Raw genomic sequence first — 22,534 nt, 5'->3', positions numbered from 1 at the left:
GTTTGAGCGTTTCAGTTTGTCTTGGAGGAGGCAAATGCCAGGCACCAGGAGACTGTTTGACTTTTTCAATCAGCCTCTGGTTAAAGAGGAAGAGAAGCGCGATTGAAGTGGAACACGCAACAGAAAACCTCAGAGAGAAAACTGAGCATGAAGTTTCAGTTCACTGTGTTTTCAGCTGTAACGTTTCAGCGAGAGATGAAAACACAACAAAAGCGACTCCGATCTAAACAAATTTGGAAATATTAGCAGCTTAAAAGTAAGGCTGGTTTTTAATTTTGACTTCAGCAGCTCGTTTCCATTGGTCCAACATTATCCCTTTAAAGCAGTGCTTCTCAATTCCAGACCTCAGCCCCCCCCCCATGCCCTGCATGTTTTTGGTGTTTCCCTGCTGCCACACACCTGAATTAAATCTATGATTTATTAACAGGCTTCTGCAGTACTTGATGCCAGCAGAACAGGTAATGCAATCATTTGGATCAGCTGTTCTGAAGTAGGGACACATCTAAAACATCCAGAACAGGGGGGCCTGAGGACTGGAATTGAGAAGCACTACTTTAAAAACACAGAATCCCCCTTCGTCTTCTTGTTGTCTGGTTAACACGATATGAAGCAGAAAGGAAAACACTTCCCCTTTCACTTTCTTCCCACAAGAGAGTAAGCAGGCTTTACTCAGCAACACACACACACACGCACCCACGCCCGCACACACACCTCCTATTCTTGGCTTGGGATACCTCAGGGGGCTGAAAAGCCACCTCATTTAAAATTGAAACACGGCAAGAAAAAATAAAAAGCTGGTGGAGAGGCAGCTCTTCTAGAGCAGGTCGGTCGGGATTTCCCCCACATCCCTTAAAGCCTTAATTAAAAGACCGAGATGATGTAGGATGGAGATGCGAGGAAAGAGATGAGGGTCATGCTCGCTAATCGCTCCTGTAGAGGAGAGAGATAGGGACTAATGAGGGGACGAGATAGGAAGACAAAGACATGGATACAGAGAAATGATGGAGAACACCTCCACAGCACGGAAAGGCAGCGGAACGATACCTGGAGAGGAAAGTTTTAGATTGGTCTAAGAGAGGTGAAATAGAACCGCAGAGCTGCTACGGAAGCTGAAAACAAAACACTTGGGGACGTGGAACGAGCTAAACTCGCATTCGATAACGCCAACGTGTGATGGTGCGTCGTACCTGTTCAAAGACGGGCTTGTTGTTGTTCACGTCGTCCACTCCCACTATGACCTGCGCCGTGGAGGCCAGCGCCTGCGGCCCGCCCGAGGCGTTGTCGTCTGTGGCCGTGACGTTGAGGACGTACTCCACGCCCTGCAGGCGAGGCGGTGGGCTGGAGCGCAGCCGGATCAAACCTGCAGCCAAACACAGTGGCGGCAACAGTTCAGCACACAGCCACGTCTTTACGGAAGATCCAGTTCAGACATTTCAGTCAATATGACCGACCTCAAACGAACCCAGAGCCTTCCGGTGTTTTTTCATTCCACTAGATTACGTGTGTCAAACTCAAGGCCCGGGGGACAAATCTGGCTCTCCGTAGCTTTTCATGCGGCCCTCTGGACTCCAAATTAGCTCAATAAATCCCGTCAGTTTTTCGCAAACCCGCAAAATTCATGCAAAAGTCACCTTTTTTTCTGATTTTACTGCAAGTCTTTCTCAAAATTGACTAAAACCATAAGTGACTGCTCAGCCTTAATGGATGTTACATTGCTGATATGGTGGTTAATAAAAAGTCACATTTGGCATCATACATTAGTGCAAATATTCTATAATTTTCACACAAATTTTTCTAAATCTGCACCACAAAATTTGTGATTTTAATTGCAAAAAAAATCCACAAAAACAATCAAGATCCTGGATGGACTGAAAGGCTGTTCAATACAATTTAATTTCAAGAAACACTTAATGAATGGTTAAACAAACGGCTTTTTATTGATATTTTAACAGCTTAGCGGATTTTATCATTAATTCATTAGTAATTAAAGAAATGATTAACCACCAGCATTTAATGAGACCTCATAAAATTCATAATAAAAGCCAAACGTTTTACCTCTGTGCATCCGAACCATATTGATTTTCTGCCTTTGGCGATGTTCCCACAGCAGACCAATGAAAACCAAACTTAAGTTTTTGTTTTTTTCTCTTTTTCTGTCAAAACACAACCGATATCATGACTCTCTGAACGGCCCAAATCCAAACTTTTCACCCAAAAAATCCAATCCAATCTGGAAATATGTGGAACTAAATCGAAGTGTCTGCTGTCTGAACAGTCATGTCACAGTTTATACGACTTCTATGTCATTGATGTGAATTCTGCACCACAAGAAGCCAGACGGAGTAAATCTGGATGTAAACAATGGCTAAAAATTGTAATTTTAATTGTGACATAAAGAAACAAATTGACGTCTGTGAAGCTCATCCCACTACAATCCCACCACTCCTGACTGACTCCACAGACTTCTCTAAAGACGTTGTGGTCAATGATCCACAAAAGGCCCTTGCTAATGGTGGATTAGTTAGAAAAGTGGATTTGCTAGTGTTCTGTGGATCATTGTGCTGCATAAGCTAAGTGTGCTTGGCTTTTGGCTCACAGTGATGCAAAATACCACAAATGTTAGGGTTACAACTATAACTCACATTTGTAAAACTTAGTGATCCCCAAAACCTGTCAGAAAACATTCTGTGGAGTGACGATTGAAATGTTAAATGGTCTGCATCCACGTCACACTATACTCTACAATTCCTTACACATATTTATTTGCATTGACTGCAAGAAACTGAACTTTTTTGGAAGGTGGATCTCTATAGTGGCAGCACATTTTTAACCACGCTGAAATATTTCACCTCAAATCAAACCTCCTCTAATGTGGAAAAGTTTTGTTAGCTTGTGGTGAAGGGCAAACACAACAAATGAGTCCAACAAAGTTCATAGAGCTAAATTAAAGCGCCGTTCTCTCCACAAATGCCAGAGGATGACTCTGTGTCCGTTTTTATCTCCAGCATTTGTCATTATTTGGGATCGCCTGATGTTAAACTGATTGGTATTCCCTTTGTGGCACTTCTGCTGCTGCTGCTGCTGCATCCCATTTCTCTCTTCCTCCGACTGACTCTTTCAGTCTGCTGTAGGCGTCTCATCTGCATCCCACTCTGTGCTCTGAATGACTCCTCCACTCTGTATGCATCTCATCATTCCGCGCTCTGTTTACCTTGTCTGTGTGTGTTTGTGTACGCGTGTGTGGGCCAAAAGTGTGGACACACTTATTACATCCTCCTTATCTTCAGAGACAGCGGCGGGTGCCACTGTTGTCATGTCCCCATTTGACTGCTGTTGCAGCTCCGACCCTGAAATTGTAATCATATATGCGCTTACTGTAGATGCGCATTTATGTGTGTTATTCATCCTTCTATCTTTGCCTAGCAGACCAAGGGTGGCTGATGTGACAGATTAAAGTCCCAAAACGTATGATCAATGTTGTTTTGTTTTGTTTTTTAATCCTAGTTTTGTGCATCTACAGCACGCAGAAGCCAAATCACTGCAACTGCAACTGTGTGAAACATGGCAACCAAAGACAGACACTGATCAATCGAGTGGTTTCTAAGGAGAAAACCATTCTAAATAAAACTACAAATATTTTATGCACTCAGACTCTTTAAAGCTGTTTTAGAAATATGTTCCGTTTGAGTTTCTGACCTTATTGTCCAGGTAATGTTTTTGAATGATTGGCTCCCCAGTGAATGAAATAGTGCCATGTACATGAACAGCTTTGGTTAACACTTCAAGGTAGCGAATCAGGTTTGGGAACAATTCACCTGAAAATTGGATAGCCACTTTCTCGCCAACTGCATTTCCATATAACTGTGCAATTATTGCCATTGACCCAATCCAGGGGTTGAAAACAGGAAGTAATTGGAGCATCGTGGCAAGGAATATTTTTCATTGACTCACTTAATGAACAAACTTATTTTTTAGGTGATTTTAATCTCTTTTCTTATTTAATGGAAACACTGCAATTGTAAAATTGTGTTTTTTTCACAATGTAAACCTCAAAAAAGTTGATTTTGCACAATACCACCAATTTAAATAACATTTGTAAAAGTGAAATAAGCTTGCTAGACTGATAAATGAGCGTATTTGTGATTGTGCTAATGTAAAAAAAAAAAAAGGAAAAACTATTTTGCAATTGCAGTGTTTCCATTAAGTAAGAAAGAAAATTAAAATCACACAAGAATAAGTTTGTTTTACGCAATAAGTCATTAAAAGACACACAACTCAATCACCTTTCAACTACTTCCTGTTGTCTTCTTCGTGGTTTGTGCCAGCGGGCAACATTCAGTTGTTGATCATGTGACTCCAGTGATGCAGAATCCTAGCACCAAAACCTTTTATTGAAAAACAAGAGCCTTTTTGAAATTGGTCTTTTTCCATTAAGCAAATTTATTTGCTATTATTATTATTGTATTGTTTTTGATTTTTGTACACCATCTACATTGATAGTGGAAGTGGTGTAGTAAGACATATTGCACATTTATGTGACCAATGGAAATGCAGCTGGTGACTTTTCATTTTTAATCTGTTCTGGAGTATCTGTTAATTAGTGACGCTATATTACTTTGTGATATTTTTGAGCCAACTTCATGTTGTCATACAGATTCTGTTTTATTGCTTTCATCACCCAGTTTTGTCATGAAACCGGCGACTGAACCAAAGATGTGGTTATGCAGTGTGAACTTATTAAGACAAATTCATTTTGCTTGATTATAAAATCTGATTTCTGATTATGAAAAATCTACAGAGACAACCTTTTTCTCTTGGTTCTTCACTCTCGCCCTGTATCAAGAGTAAAAGTGAAGTGTTTTCAGCTCTGGTAAAAGAAACGCACAACAATGCAGAGACATCAGCAGCTTCACTGTGTTCAGAGTGGACACACTGTAACTGCAGAGCCAGGCGTTTCAAAGCTACCTGTACTGATTATCCACAACTCAGAACAGCCCAGTGACAGCAGGAAGATGACAGACGATCCTCTGGGTAAAGTGGGTTGTAGAGAGAGAGAGATCTCCGTGGACTGGAGTTGTTTTTCTGACACTTCCCACAGGTGCTCTGAGGAATTGATGCACGGGGAGCTTGGGATGCTTTGCAAACACCTTGAGTGGTTTCCTTATGGAATGCTATGAAAGGCTGCTGTTGACAAGCATTACGTGGATGTTAGTCAGTCTTTCTGTTGTCAAATTGAACATATCTGCTATGCAAACTTTTAATTTATAGCAACATTTACAAACGGAGGTCGCTGAGAGTCAAAGCTCAGATGGAGGATTCTGTCAACAAAAATACTGTCATTGATTCACTCCATAAAACTGGTGTTTGTAGAAGAGTGGCAAGAAGAAAGCCATTACTGAAAGACGGCTACAGAAAGCCAAAAAAAAAAAAAAAGAAAAGAGCCACGTGGGAGAAGGTGAGCAGGTCGAATGGGAACAAAATGGAAATTTTTGCCTTAAATCTGAAACTGTTTCTGTTTGAGAAAATTAAAACCTCTCAGCATCCCCCCATTAAGTATGGTAGTGGCAACATAATGCTGTGTTGAGGCTTATGGAAAGTAAATGCAGAAGAATCCTGGAAGAAGAAAAAAAAGAGTAGATGCAGGGAACTGTAAGAATCCAAATAAAAGAAAGTTTCCATCTATAAGAATGTACTGATTATTTTGACAGAAAATAGAAGAAAGAAACAGTTTCTGTGAGAATAAAATTGCTATTTTGATAGTTTTGTCATTGCAAAAAATGCAGAGGACACAATCCTTTTAATATTTCACAGCTACATTTAACCCAACCCTGGTTGTTATTGTTACTCTGCAATAAAATAAATGCTTCCTTTGGCAATTACCAAGTGTAGCATTGGTTACACAACCGCAACAATTATTACAACCTTACTATCAAGCCAGGCAACAAGACTAGTTGAAGGTTTACAAATGTTGCAACATATTCACAAAGAAGTTGATTCAAGTTCAAACTTAAGGCAGTGAAATCAACCATGAATGTTTGGTTGAATCTTTTATAGATTTATACATAAAGAACATTTTTCAGTGTTTTCATTGTGTATCGACGGCCCCAACGGAGAATACTTGAGATATTCGTAAAGTGCTATTATTTCCTTTTATTTATAAGAAAATTGTTCATCCACAAAGTCCCTGAAATCCCCAATAAAAACACTGAACTGTCCAGGCTGTGCCATTAACAATACATTAAAATTCAATAAAGCAACAATTTGAACATTGCTGAAGCAGCACTGGGATCAAGATTTTCCACAAACAAGTGAGATCCAACAGAGACCTGAGACACGCAACTCAACATGCATGTTGTTGAACAGCCGTATAGAGCATCGAGTTCACACACAGACAGGGCTCAGTGGGGATTTAGTTTGAGTTTTCTCTTTAAAAAAAGGTAACAACACTCAGCCATTTCCCTGCATACAATAAATAACATAAAATGTATCACCTACATATTAGGGCCAGGACTTTAACTTGATCATTTATATGAATTAATTACAAAGATTTTAACGCAATTAAAAGCATGTTGATTTTACATACAAAAGTCTTCAGATGGAATCTTCAAATTTGCACGTTTCTGGTACGTCTGTAAATCTGATACGCCATGACAACCGCAAGCAACGGACAAAAAGAGCTGCCTGTCTGAGAATTCACTGATCTGAGAACCTGGAAAAAAACTATTGTTGTGTTCATGCTGTGCCCGTTGGTAAAGCTACTCAAGGCTGATTTAGCATCTCAATGCTAAACATGTAGCAGCACCACAGACGTCCCCAGCGCTAACATCAGCATCCACAATCCACACTATTATTATTTGGTTTTTTATACAAATCTACATTGGTAGTTTAAGTGGTGTAGTAAGACTTTAGTGAACTGAGCGGTCTGTCCTCTCCTTTTCAACGTGGTCCTGTTGTGAACAGCATTCAAAGGCAGGTGTCATTTTAGGACTTAAATCTAAAGCCAACCAGTTTGTGATCTCATGTTTTGCAGTGGAAGCACAATTCCTGCTGACTATGATGCCAGCGTTCCAGATATTTTATACATCATCTGCTCTGTCCGGTCTTAAAAACATCATGATCACGTTCGGCCGGCCAGTGCTTACTTTGATGGCATCCAAATGTCAAAGTCTGTGAGTTTCAATATCTCTGCGGACAAAAAGAATCACAGCTTCAACAGCAAAGAGTCATGAACTGAACTGGTTCTCAGGTTTTACTCCGATGGTGGATCTGCAAGAAAGTATGTGATGTGCACAATGTAACACAAAATTCTACCAGCACTTGTCCAGTTTCTAGTGCAACTATCACAGTATACCTGAAATAAGACAAGACCAACATATAAGCAATATTTCAGCAAGATGTAGGAGCTTGTTTTCATATGAAGAAAAAGAAAATCTAATTCCACAGGCAGATTTTTCTATTTTAACAAGAGAAACATGTCTTGTTATAAAGAAAATTGTCAGTATTTGCAGTGGAGAGATGGTGAGGCAGACGCAGAGGACCCAAGTTGGTGTGAAGGAGATGATAATTTAATGAAGAATTGATGTCAGAAATACAAAGTCCAAAAATCAAGGCAGCACAGAATGAGCAGAAAGCTAAAGCACAAAACTGGTAACAACTGGCAACCAAAAGACATCTGATGTCAGCTTGACAGCAAGAGACATAGACAAGGACCTGATCAGAAACAAGGAACACAGGTGGGATTAAATACACAGATGGTACTCAGGGACTGAGACACAGCTGGGAACAATCAAGGGGAAAACAGGACAACATGGAGACTCGATAGACACAGAAACCTAAAATAAACACAGAAAAACTCAAATCCTCTCAACAATAATCTGCCAGGGGCTCTAGAATTTTTCATCAATATTAGGGAACTATTGACTTAAAACAGGCTTCTATTTCTCAAAGCTTACTAAAAATACTTGGTAAGATTTTGTGTTTTTGCAGTGCACCTGCCACACTTTAAAATCGCCTCTCCTTCTATTCAGATCTGAGACCTGGAGCATAATCAAACAGGACTGAAACTTTCAGGTTTAACAAAAATCTGCGTCTCCCTCACATCTTTGTATCTTCTCAACGTCACCTAATTATCCGGGAACAAACGGCAGCAGCAGCTACCTGAAGAACCGATCCAGAAACTCTCATCTCTCAACAGGACAGTTTGGACACTGAACCCAAAAACAATAATTTTAAGGTAAAAAAAACATTCCAACAAAACACGTTCAACCACTCTACTCCGGCCGTGTGGTGGAGTGTACTCAAACCTAATGAACTGAGACAGATGACCAGAAAAAAAGAAAAAATGCGACCAGTTTAATAAAGGCAGCTGGCAGAGGCAGGGAGCAGCTACAGCCAGCCTGCTACACTACATATATAGGAAGAGCCAGAGGCGCCCCGGAGTCTGATCCCAGCTTTACTCTGCCTAGCATCGGCATAAACATCTAATAGGGCCTAAAAGGCTCAGTTGAGAGCAACACATGCTGGGTAAGTGGCTGAAAATGGGACATGGAAAAGGTTTCAGGACATTCCAAGAACAAAGCATTCAGCATGTGTCTGTTTGAATCTAGGAGACGTGTCCCTATAGTGTGGGTTAAGGCCTGGAGAGCGTGGAGAAGTCGATGGTCTTCTGTGAGTTTGAAGCAGTGTTGCATATATACATAGGAGTGTTTTTCATCTTTAATGGCGTTAGTGTGCGTGTTTTGTGTGTGTGTGTGTTTGGTGGGTATCTTTTTTCATGTCAGTGCATGTTTCTTTTCAGCTCGTTAAGAAGGGTCTGCGCTGAGATGCATGTGGACGATCAAAAACTAGTCGATTTCTGTAGGCAAACAAGTTGGATTTTATGTACATGAATATGTGATTATTACTGAGAATTTGACTCTGTGTGTGTGAGTCTGGATCAGGGCCAAAGGGGCTAACAAGGCCAGCGCATATCGTCACTTAATGGAAACGCAGAGGATGTTTCCTGGGGGTTCAGCAGGCAGCTGTCACTTCTCATGAAAACAGCCAGGAGGGACCAAACAGAGGGGGGGAAAGTTGAAAAATAAACCTATAAATGAAATCAGGATCAGCACAAATCAAATACAAAGTGTGAGAAAGACACTGAAATACTGTACAGCAGGAACCTATTCTTGTTTTTACTCAGTAAATACATATTTTGTGGGCCCTGTTGATAAGATATTCACACCATATTATGCTGCAAAAACAGAATTTTACCAAGTATTGTTTGTCTAGTTCAGGCTCTTTCCTTCCATGGTGGCTCCTAATCCCTTAAAAACAATAAAAACCAACTAATGTTTTATAAATGTGGATCTAATAAAAAATGCAGATTTTCTAAATGTATTCCTCTTTTCTCTTGGAATAAATGCATTAAATATCCTCAATAAGATGATTTACAGGTCTAGTTTTTGTCTTTATTTTCCCCACAAATATCAACATCCAACCAAAGAAAATATATTTGTTCTTTTATTATTATTCTTTTTTAAATCAAAGTTTTATGTTTTTCTTTATGCCAAAACCTAAAACTAGAAGTAAAAAAGTGACAGTTTAAAAATGACAACATACCTAGAAGAGACATTTAGCTCTTATTTCCAAAAGGTCACGTAACATTTGTGGCTCTAAATAAGTTTTATTTCAATAGACTGAGGGTGAAAATGGCTCTTTATACTGTAAAATTTCCAGACATCTGGTTTAGTTTCTGGTGCAAATATCTTAGCTCACTGGAAACTTCCAACTTGTATCTTTTTAGCAAGATACTTGAGCTTGTTTTAAGTCAATAATTTATCAATATGGATTTTAAAAAAATACTAGAACTAGTGTTTTCTGTACCAAAAGTGCTGTGCGGGCTACCTGGTTGTTTCATGTGAGATGTTGATGTTTGAGTCAAGAGCTGGAGATACTCATGGAATACACAATTCATGAAAACATAAGAAAACGTGTATGTAACAACAGGATATAACGGAGAAAATAACAGACCGACATGAAGAAACACAAAAAGAGATCATGGAGATCAATTAACCAAAGCGCTAGTGAAAGGACAGGAGAACCAGAGGAGCTAATCAGAGTGAAGTCGGAGCAGCTGAGGAGAGGAGAATAAGGTGATGGATAACAGCTGGCAGAGGACGGGTGAAAGATGAGCAGAGCAAGGAAAACTACAGGAATGGAAGAACCCAGAACCCAAAGAGAAAAAATCCTCAAACTATCACAATGAAGAGAAATACTAGCATAATGAAACAATGCCAACTGTATTAGTGAAATTAAATGCATAAACAACTCAAAGGAGAACCATTTGACCCAGTGATAAGAAAATGATCTAAACAGAAACCCAGATGATGCCCAAAGTTCAAACACCCACTTATCATGGCAGCTTTATGGTGAAATGTTGTTCTTCCTACTCCTAGTTAATTGGCTCTCTCTTTATGTGCTCAGTATATATTTTCTATCATTCAGTTTATTATGTAGAAGCAAATATTCAGGGTTATAAGAGAGGAACAGAGGAAGCAACACAACCCCACAGCAACAACCACAACAAGAAATGGATCAAATTGACAAAGAACAAAAGAAAAAAATCAAATGATGAAAGAAATAAAAAACCTTATAATGAGTGGGAGTATTTTTTTAAAACGGACTAACACCACAGTATGCTTGCCAGAGGGAAGCGAGCAAAAAGACTGAGGTAAAAAATAGTTTGTTGCATAAAGATACAGGTCAGAACATCATGGCAGACATGAAGGAGTGAGGAGCTTAGAACAGAAGTCTAAATAACAAAAACAAAAGACAAGATGATCAGTATGAGCTGAACACACCAAAAAATAAAATTTAACAAAATCTGTCCATGTCAGACAAATATCATTTCTCAAAATAGCTGAAATGATGGCTGGAAAAAAAAGATGAAGCTCATAACAGATGCATGATTGTTAACAGCAGCATTTCTCTTTAGGAGTCCAGTGAAACACATCCTCCGATTCAGAAGAGCGTTTTGTATTTATGGGTTTTAATAGGAAGAGCCGGAGTGTCATATTGACCGGCCCGTTCACATCCTAATGGCCGCCTTAAATCTCGCGGACACACATTGTATTCTGGGGTGAGTTACAGACAAATTAACATGGCGAGCAGAGCCAGCGTGGCCGCTTCTGCCAGAAGGGAAGGAAACAATCACTTGAATGATTGTCGGACATTTAGGATGAGTATGGACAGGGGGCAGGGTGAGGGGGCCGGGGGGTGAGGGGGGGGGGGCAGCAACAGGAGGGAAGCAGAGGCTGGAAGAGATTTTTATCAGCAGCACAGAGAGAAAGAGACGAGCTGGAGAGGGAGGGAGGAACACAGTGTGCTCCACTTCCATTATAAGAATCGTAAAATACTTTTAATGACCAAATATTGGGCTCTTTGAAACAAGATATTGGATCATATTACGACCTTATGGTGTCACACTTTGCTTCTCCCATTTCACTGCAGGCAGGCTGAATAATGCCTCTGAGTGTGTGTGTGTGTGTGTGTGTGTGTGTGTGCGTGTCTGCGTGTGTGTCTTTATGCATTTCTGGGGTTGTCAGTTAATTTACTGTAAAGCCATTACTACTAAAGGTTACCAGAAACAAGATTTAAGAAAATCTACACAGCTCAAGGTGTTTAATATGTAAATGTATGATTTCACATTTAAAACATGTTTCAAATGTTAATTATTAGAATTAGAACTATAAGGTTGTCCTTATGTCTGGGACAAAGAAAAGCTGAAATCACATTATATTAAAAGTATTTAACCCCTCAACTTAAAAAAAACACACACTATGTAATGTTGAGATTTTGTGTGAATGACCAATAGGACTTAGTCTAAGTGTTTTTATCATTATTATTATTATTATTATTTTACAGATAGAAATGTGAAAAGTGGGGCATAAAATCCTGTGCATGCCATCTTTTTAAAATTACATCCTAAGTATCACAGATCTCCCTGAGGTGTCCCAGCGGAGGAGAGCATCGGTCAGAGAAGCAGTCAAAGTGTTGACTGCTGGAGACCCTCAGCTCAGATGGAAGAGACGCTCTGTAAAATTTGACTCCAAGAATTTCACTGTTAAAGGAGACCTATGATGCAAAATTCATAGTTTTTATGATTTTTGTTCTTCCATTTGAGTTTCTACTGCTTCTTCAAAAAAGCACTTAAAAACACTAGCTGATTTTTTTGGCAATCTGTTAAATTTTTAGTGTCTGGAAAATGAGTCGTTTAAAAATTCTCCAGAATGTAATGTCACAAATCACCAGGCATTGCCTGTGGTTGCTTAACTAGCAACCCCAGCAAAGCCCAGCCTGTTACCTAGCAACCTCAATGGAGTTTCAGCACTTTTGGTGAGCTGGTTTTACCACTCTATGTGCTGCACAATGGTTTCTGGGAAAGTCAAGTGTTTTGTTGTTGGTTTACAATCCAAAAATCACTTGCTGCATTCTTGTTGGTTGTGCAGGAGGCTCCACTGATGCTTGTCAAAGATGTATAGTTGTATCTGTTTGCAGCCATTTTCACATGCGAGTGTAAATGTTGAGTTTGGGGGGCGTGGCCAGAAGCAGCTTATTTAGATCTAAAGTGACAGAGACTAAAACGGCTCATTCTGAAAGGAGCTGAGCAGTCTGAAATCTGATCATCTAAGAATGATGCAAAAAATGTAACAAACTTGTTTTCTAGCCCTCAAATCTTCAATCAAGAACTTAAAATTGAACTAAGCTGGTTTATAAATAGCAGCATGAAACACAGATTCTTCCTGATGTTGGATTTTGAGGAGCGTCTTTCTTCCCAGTATTTTTAAAACTTGTTGACAGAGCGTCCTTTCTCCTTTTTCTCTTTGTTATTTCTGATCCTGCTGTGTCAGCAATGCAGTGTCAGGTTTGGATAACTGTAGTCTGATGCAAAAGGAGATGAAATGTCTCACAGCAGCTGAACTTGAAGGAAGTGTTTGTCACACAATTAGAGCTGATCGATATGAGAATCTAAAGGAGGATAATTTGCTAAACTTGATGCTAAATCAGCTCCTGAGAGGGACTTCATCTCTTCCAACCGCAGTTTGTTCCACAGAAGACTTTATAGATGCTAAAGTCTAAAGGAGAAAAGAAAAATATATTTTTGGTCTATGCAAAAAATAAATAAATAAAGAAAGAAAGAAAGATTGTTAATATTGTTGTGTTAATATTTTAAAGTAAGAATAGTCCTATAGTTTGATAGTTGAAAGCTGACTAATAGGATTAGAAAGGACTGAATGAAAAGTATATAAAATGAATATTTTGTTGCTTATGTATCTGAGATTTATATTAAATTAATATTGGACTGAAAATATAACACAGTTAAAACCAAACTTCTTCATGCCTGTGATAAAATTAGGTTGAAGGTAATCTTTTCCCTTTACCAGTGTGTTGCTTCTGGCTGGAAGCAATAGAAACATTTCCAGAAGAAGCTAAAGATTAAGCTATCAGTAGGAAGATTTTTCAACCTCAAAGATTTGGAGCTAATCACCAAAGATAAAACACCAAAAATAAAAGTGAAATAAAACATGTCCAGGTGACCTGTCCAGGTTTGGCTCTGTGGAATATGTGGGTTGAGGCTTTTTTGGAGGTTTCTTTTTTATCTTGTCATTTTTGATCTTTATCACTAGGCCCTATTTCTACATACAGAAAAACTACTTACGACTTGATATGTGGGTCACAAACATTGTTCAGTTTACTGGACCGCTGTTATTTTGTCCACAACTTTTACAGTTTCCTTCATTATCATCTGTGTGGGATATCCAGTCGACGTAAAGATATGTCACACTTTGGCTTTGGCCAAGAAAACATTGAAGCATCTCAGCAGAATAATTGTTTACATTAGGTATGTTTCAATCCAATTGTCAAGCAAATTTTGAGCACACTTTGAAGATGTTGCAAAAAAGACCGGAAGAGGAAAATGCAATTCCCATCTGCTAGTTTGGAGCAAATCAACCAGACTATGCAAACAGTAATTCGTCAGATGTTGACGCTACGCACTGCTGTAATAAACAAGAAGTAGATGTTGCAAATTAGCATAAACTTCACATCTCAGAAATGTTCTTCCCTCCTTAAAATTTAGACTTTCAGAGTTGTGTGCCTCGGATAAGGCACAGACCCACCAGCGAATGGGAGAGTCAAAACCTTTTTGGTAAATGTGTTTGCTTCTCTCCTTTAGCGCTTTAGCTCTTTTTTTCGAAAAGCAAAAACTCACCTCAAGCAAGCGCAGAAACGTTTTTTGCAAAATCGAGGAAGTTATTTTGAATTTTGCCATTCCTATCAACCTTTTCTAATCTGATACTTCAAAACCTGCAGAAAAAAAAAGTTGATGAAAAACAAACATATTATAATCGTCCCGATTGAAAATTCACACACTCTTTTGTAAATCTTTCTACCTTTAAGAACTTAATTTAGTTGAAGGTAACTTAAAACGAAAGGCTTTTTTGTATTCAACCAATGCCATTTAGAAATTAGGTCTTCCTGGTAAAACTCAACAGGAAATAATCAAGATCAATGGTAAACAATAGCAAATGAAATTGAGTGCTTTCAAGTCTTCTCTCTCATGGAAAAAAAACCCACACTGCTATCGGCTGGCAGTGAATGTCATTGCTGGTGAACAAAGGGAATTATTTCTTGAAGTCTTAAGTAATTGAATCTCCAAAAGGTCCTCATTTTACCCTATAATGTGATATAAAGACTCAGAGTGGGTGTGCAGTCGACAAAAACGATGAACGTGTATGAAACAGCATCCAGAGGAGATGACAGACAGCAGCGCCATTAACCCAGCTTCCTATTTCATGTGGTTCCTGCTACAGAGGAAGTGAAGATGTGAGAGCATAAACCCCGGGAGGGTGTTCTGTTACCAAGTCGGTGTGGGAACACTCCTAACACTTTGGCTGATATACTAATATCATCATGACTTGACCTGTCAGGACTCGTATACTTCGCAAAGACGTGAGTCAGTGTCGTTTACAGAGAAGTGTCTATGGCAACAACTGCCTTCAGTTTTTCATGATGTAGATTCTACAAGGTGTTGGACGTATGCCGCAGGTCATCAACACACAGGCGCACCGACATGCCTTTGGTCCACGTCGGTCCACAAATCTCATGTTCCACCACATCCCTGAGCTGCTCTGTTGGACGGAGATCTGGTGACTGTGGAGAGCATTTGAGCACACCGGACTAATTACCATGTTTCAAGAAATCACTCTGAGAATTTTGAGTGTTGAGACATGACATGTCATTCTGCTGTTACAAGATGGGTGCCTGGCAGTCACGAAGGGCAGCACAAGCTCAGCAACAGTACTGAGCAAGGCTGTGATATTTAATGTCAGTTGGTGCTCAAAGTGTGACAAGAAAATAATCTCCACACCCATGCACTGCATTTCACACAGTGCTTTTATTTTGCTTGCACCAAATTCTGTTCTCACAGCTGAACCTGAGTTTATCAGTCCATGCAACAGGATTTTAATTCAACTGTCCAATTATTGCAAAACTGTGTTAAATATACCAGAGTTATGTTGTTGTGCTTTCAGAGTTGGTATCCTGCATATTTTGAATGCCACAAGTGGTTAGCTGAACTACTGTTAGCTCTGTATAATCTCAAACCAGCCTAGTCATTCTCCTTTCAACTTCAATATCAAAAATATGCTGACCAGGCCATCTGGGATTATAACAGCTATAATCTGTTATAACAGTTTCACATGGATATTTAGATATCTATGTTAATTTGGACCAAACTTTTAAAATGTTTAAAAAGAACACAACATGAAAATGCTAATTAAAGTTTCCATCTACTGGTTTGGGGAAACTCAACCAGGCTACACAATGCATAATTTCATCAGATGCTGATGCTACATATAGCTGTAATAAATAAAATGTTCAGGGTTCAAACCATCATGGACCACACATCTCAGAAAATTGGAGAGTCCTCTCCTCTGAACTGGAGATTTAAACTGTGAAATTATTCAGAATTTTGTTTCTCTGGTAAGACACAGATCCACCAGTCCCAGCCTAGAGTGCCTCTCCCTGGCAGCTCCAAGCCAAAAGTCCTGTCCTCTGTTCTGGACGTTTGGGCTAGGAGAGTTCTCTACTTCAGCACTTAATCCGGCAAATGTGTTTCCATCTCCCATTTAGCCCACTGACTCTTTTTAGAAATAGCCAAAAACCACCTCAAGCGAACACAAACATTTTTGCCAAAATTGAGGAAGTTAGTTTGAATTTCACAATTTCCCTCAACCTTTTCAAATTCAATACTTCAAAATGTGCATAATGAAATGTAAATGGAAACACATATAGTGTCACGTTGGAATCACTTTTGACAGAAAGTTACTTTGGTCAGTGTTACATGAAGGTGACAAAATGCTAGAGCAGTGGGACTTCAAACATCTGAAATCAATATTTGACAAACAGAGTATGAACACTGTATTACAGTGTAAGAGTGTTGAAGATGTGAGGTCAGAGAACACTGTGACCTTGTCAACTGACTGAAGTACAACAGAGAAATCTTACCTTTTTGGCTGTCAATGACAAAATTGCCTTCATCATTTCCTGTAGTGATTTTGTAAGTGATCCCATCACCATCAGGGTCCTTCGCCAGCACCGTGGCAACAAGTGTGTTGGGCCCCGCATCTTCTGACACAAACGTCCGGTATCTGATGAGACACATGCAAACAGCGCTGTCAGTACTTTACCTAAATGAAGAAACACGGTGTGGATAAAAAGTCCGGTGACATGTGGATCTTTTTCAGTTACAAGAAGACCAGAACTGCAAATAATTAAAAAACATATAAAAGTGGTGTAAGAAAAGTTATTGGAAAACAGCAAATAACATGAGTTTATTCAATAATAAGTCAGGAATATATTACATAAAGCTCCATCAGCATTCCATGTACCTAAACAGCTTGAAGTAGTAGTTTTGTAACTATAAGATAATGTGAATTTCTTGACCATTAAAATCTGCTATATTTTCTATTTTATCAGCCATACATACTGTAGCTAAGCTTAGTTCCTTCAAAAATTCCTCCTCTGTTTAATCTTGAAGTAGAACACTTTGAACCTCAGCTTTTAACCTTTTGACCTTCCACACAGATCAGAGGGATTTTATGTGCTTGGTAGCCAAGCTTTCCTTGAAAGGCTGACCTCTTTACTTTGTTGACATGAGGTGGAGGCTTTCTGGAAAAAGCTTATCCTCATATATATCCTCATAACACCACAGCATATTTGACTTGTAAGGTCAACATTCAATAAATAAAATCCTCTCTTTTACCAATGTAAAGAAAGACCAGCCATTTCAACTAGGTACCTGCTGAAAACCACAGTACTTTTTTTTTTCTCTTTTTTGCTACATGTCAAATTAACCCAAAATAAGATTTACTTGTTATAGTGGTATAAGCTTTCCAAATTAATATGACTGTATGCCAAAACATAGACGGTGGTGAGAGTTTGGCCCGTAATCGGTGGATCGATTCCTGCTCTGTTGTTGTGTCTTTGGGCAAAACTAAGGCTGATGGTGCGATATAGCAGCTTTTGAGATAGTAAAGTGTCTTTGAGTGTCCCCATAAAGGCCTATGTTAGTCAAGTACCACCACTTGAGTCATAAAATGATTTTAAGATGTTAATTTAGATTCTTACAAACCAGACACAACTATAGAGACCAGTAGAAAAATAACTGGAAAACAGACAATTTCTTTATTCTGTAGAATAAAAAAATTCTTCTAAAGTAAGCCTAAAGATTTGAAAAATATAATTAATTCAGTGACAATGACATTTGTAAAATAGGGTCAAATTTGTTCAGGTAATTTTTTACCTGGATAAAACAACATTGGGACCCGACTCTTAATAACTTTGGTCAAATTTGGGAAAATTGGATGAAAAATATTTCAAAAGGTAAAGGGACAAAATGCTAGGTTTAATCATTTTGTGACTAAAAGTACTAGTTTAAGTCACAAACACATTTGAAGATATTTGGAATATCTTCAAATATCTATATTTGATGATATTTAAAATCTTTAAATATAGATTTGGTGAAGTCTTTTTTTTCAAACTTTTAACATTTTTAACTAAAGAAAATTAACTAATTTCTTTTAATGAAAATGTTTGATAAATTTTCTTTAATTATAATTTTCTCAAACAAATTGTGAACATATACATGTAAGGAAGTTTTTGTCACTCTTAACTTTTGTTTTGTTGGACTTACAGCAAAAGCGGCTCTTGGTTGTTGACCCTCGGATTATTTGAGTGAATCATTAAATCCCTATTATTTACTGGGATTCAAACGTTACTTTCACTCAGACTCTTTCAAAAATATATTGTTGTCAAATACAGCACATACAGAGAATGAGGCATGTTTTCCATCAAATGATTACCTTGGAAGAAACAATCTAACCCATTTTTCAACTCAGTATCAGTATGTATGGAAGTATTTAGTGCACAGACAGATATCTTATTCTAACATGCAAAATGTCCCTGTCAAAGCTGCCAGACACTGATTCTATACAAACAGTGAACTGAAAACTATCAAATACCAACTTTTCAATTGACAGCAAATAATAAATTCAATATCTATGAATTTAATTAGGCTGTTATCTATTAAATCTCCTCAGGAAATTGACCAGCAAACTTATTATGCTTGAAATATTTTTGCGCTACATTTTTCCTCAGTTTGTTTCCATCGTATCATTCAGACAAGAAGGCGACGCTTCTTGTCTCACGACACTTCCTGGAAGTTAATGCCTTGGGTCAGCTGTGGAAATTAGTCTCAGGATTTAATTAGAAAGTTCATTTTGTTTCTGCAGATAAGACAGAGACTTGAAACAGGAGCAACACATTGACATTATTCAGAAATTTGCATTTATTGAAATGTTTAATTCCTTTATACATATTATAGAAGAGATATTCATCTGTCTATAGTCAAACAAAATTGTTATCGCCACTCAACAAGTGTGATAACTAGCAATATTTTTTTCTTAAGTACATAAATAAGTTTATTTAAACTAAAACCCAAGGTAAACATAATTTTAACAACCTCTTGATTGAAAACATAAATCTTTAGTTTTGTCTTGTTTTGTAAATGTTTTTTCTTTACATATTTGTTAAAACTGTTACTATGTTGTGACAGTATAGTACAAGACAGATTATATATATATAAAAAAAGAAACAAAACAAAAATACAAACTCTTCTGCTTCCTTCTGCAAACTACAGAAAATACCCCGCAGCCAGGAGGAGGGCCTTATCGCTGTCAATCAAGCTCAAGTTTGGCCATTAGCACACTTAGCAGTGCATATACAAATTTAATTGACAGCGCTTTTAGACTTAACAGTGGCCTCAGAATGTAGAAGAAAAAATGAGAAAATCAGAGAAGTGGTTGTAATGGTCATTTAGTACAGAAGCTACAAGCAGATAATCAGAAGAAATATGGTATATGTAAAAAAAAACAACAAAAAAAACCCAACAACTTTAAGTAGTCTGTGATGTTCTCTTGCAACTGTCACTGGAGTCTGGGATTAGCTTCCCTTAGGGGTCAAACCATGAAGCAAAGCACACAACGCATGAAACTACAATCAAACCTCCTTGTAAGTTCAATCAAACTGTTCAGAGGAACATCAGAGATATTCTCACACAGTCAGGGCCTGGATGGTCAGTGATTATACATCATAAGCTTATGATCACATATAAGAAAAGATGAAGAGACGCATCAAAAAAATGATCTTTTTTGAATGTAATATATTCCTTTGAAGACAATATATAGTCCTATGCTAAAAGAGGCAAACCGCCTACCACTGGATCAGTTACAGTGTACACTCACATGAAAAAAAACAATAAAAACAAATACATTTAGCTTGTTTTTTTCTACACTGCTCACTAAACCCAGCTCACTGTGGAAAAACATCCATCCCCCAGAAAATCTGTATTTAGCTGGAATTAACTACATTTTCTTTCTTAAACATCAGCTGGTACACTCATGCTTTATCACTGCCTGACATGTAGAATAAAACAAATCCCAGTAGTAAAACCGAAAAAGAAGAAAGGAAAAAAAGTGACTCATCCATCAGTCTGAAAAATATTAGAAAGTCTTTACTAGAACTGTGAACAGCAGCAATAATCCATCCATCCATTGTCTGTTCATCCTTGTCCCTAATGGGGTCAGGAGGGTTCCTGGTGTCCATCTCCAGCTACGTTCTGGGCGAGAGGTGTGGTTCACCCTGGACAGGTCACCAGTCTGTCGCAGGGCAACGCAGAGACATACAGGACACACAACCATTCACACACACACTCACACCTAGGGAGAATTTAGAGAGACCAATTAACCTGACAGTCATGTTTTTGGACTGTGGGAGGAAGCTGGAGAACCCTGAGAGAACCCACCATGCACAGGGAGAACATGCAAACTCCATGCAGAAAGACCCCGGGCCGGGAATCGAACCCAGGACCTTCTTGCTGCAACAGCTCTACCAACTGTGCCACTGTGCAGCCCGGCAGCAATAATAACAATAATAATAGCAATAATTTATTAACCATAAACGAAAAATGGCATAGAACGTTGATGAAATATCTCAGGGGTACTGAGCTCACAAACATTACTTCAATAGCACAGAGATTACTCACCGAGGTCGCAACACAACCCAGAACATCATCATGAGCCTGTGCAGGTCTCACTTGTCTCAGTCAGGGTCAGAGTTCATGACTGAACACCAAGAAAGCAAATGGAAAAAATGGCATCCAATACCAGGGTACGTTTGGAACATTTCACGACAAAATCATTAAAGATGAATGAAAAATGGTGGTGTTAGTTAATGTGATGCTTCTTCACTACCTAGACAACAGGCCATGACTTTGTGATTGATTGAACATGAATTCAGCTTTCAAACACGTAATTGTGTATTTATTACAAATTTTCTGCAAGAAATGTTCTAAAACATTGGGTCTAAGTGACTGTATTACTTCTATGATGGTGCCTCAGCTTTACTTGTGAATATGATTGATCTGGTCAGTAACAAGAAATATAGAAAAAAATCCTTGGAAAATGTCTGAATTAGCATCTAAAAAAAAAAAAAAAGCAAAACAACAAATTTAAAAAGAAATTCACAAAAACAATTGTGAAATCCAGGAGAGACAGTTACTTCTCTTTTCCAGCCATTGTAAGCTCACCATGTTGCTAATTCTATGTGTAAAGCTGAAATAAATTGGTAACAATGATATTCATATTTCCGATATTAACCAGTAATTAGATGGTGGGATTGGTTTGCATGGACTTTAAAAAAACAAGTTTTTCATTTTCTGTGCTACATATGATTTCTTGGAGTGTCGTTTCATTAATGCTGCATGCGACACATTTAATTAAAAACACAAAATCTGACTTTCTAAAGCTGGTGAAAACAATTATGGAACAACATCAATACGTGTAGCATTATTAGCGTTTACACTCAGAAGGCTGCAAACAATTACTTACATAAATTTTAATATGAGCCTGTGAGCAGTAATAAAATGCTGCTGTTTAAGCCACAGTTATACCCATATTACTGCACAAACAGGTTTTCCCACCATGTCCAGCTCAACTGCGCACTGTCCAGCAGTGGCATTGGAAAGCTCTCATCAATATTCTTCATGTTTCTTGCTCTGTTGCGCAGAAGGATGTGAGCGCGCTTCTTGTTGATTTCTCAGGTGCCTCTTTTTGATTGGTTGGTTCCACGTCCTGCTGTATGAGATCCACAGAGGTGATTGGCATGCAAAACCACAAGCTTTTTTTTACCAGAGGATGAATAACCTAAGTGGGCAATCATATTAAGTATTGATACCATGGAAACAAAATATGTATGTTGCAAAAATTGCCGCAACAGCAGATAAAATATTTCCAAGTTGGAATAGAAAAAAAAAAAGACCCCAGCTTGAGCAAGGTCGTATCAAAATATGAAGAAAAGCAGCAATAAACAACTTTTGTTTGATTCTTGTGTTTACCAAAAGTTTAAAGTTAAAAAAAAAAAATAGCTGGGTCGATACTCTGTCTCTATTGCCTTGTGAAGCCTTCAGTTTCCTGACAGAAAAGGTTTGGATCGTAAACCTTTTTTTCTCTCTGTGATGCATCTTCAACATGAGTGTCTTTTGAGTGGAATATGCAAAACCTGTACATCATGAACACAACTGCAACTGAAGCATCACAGAAAGGATCCTAAATGAACGTTACTTCATCTCACACTATCTTATGCACATTCTCCCACCTTGGCATGCACGGTGCTTGAAACTGAAACAAATGATGTCACTTAAATCATTTATAATTAATTGAATATTTATCAGACCATCTGGAAGCCATCGTAGAGAATTCCTTCATAATCAGTCACATGGAATTATGAGATAAGAAATGCTAAAGCCAAACTTCCACAGTTAAAGTACATTTCCTATACAATAAAGGGTAACATTACCAACAAGCGAACGTTATTGCCTCAAAATACTATGTGTTCTAAAATAATATTTCATATTTTTGCCTGAGATTTTCTTCAA

The 22,534-nt window shown here is 38.3% G+C and overlaps 1 protein-coding gene across 1 annotated transcript in view; it reads right to left on the bottom strand.

The window, feature by feature from the left end:
- Positions 1-22,534, bottom strand: part of si:ch211-186j3.6 (neural-cadherin) — a 300,924-nt gene that overhangs the window by 158,345 nt on the left and 120,045 nt on the right. Inside the window, 2 exon segments of the mRNA XM_044098247.1 lie at positions 1,188-1,360; positions 16,549-16,691. Coding sequence (XP_043954182.1) covers positions 1,188-1,360; positions 16,549-16,691 — 316 coding nt within the window.

This window comes from Gambusia affinis, linkage group LG02 (assembly GCF_019740435.1).
Source record: "Gambusia affinis linkage group LG02, SWU_Gaff_1.0, whole genome shotgun sequence".
In the NCBI taxonomy this organism is placed as follows: domain Eukaryota; kingdom Metazoa; phylum Chordata; class Actinopteri; order Cyprinodontiformes; family Poeciliidae; genus Gambusia; species Gambusia affinis.
The sequence above is the reverse complement of the archived record's forward strand: the minus strand, read 5'-3'. Positions and strand labels throughout refer to the sequence as shown.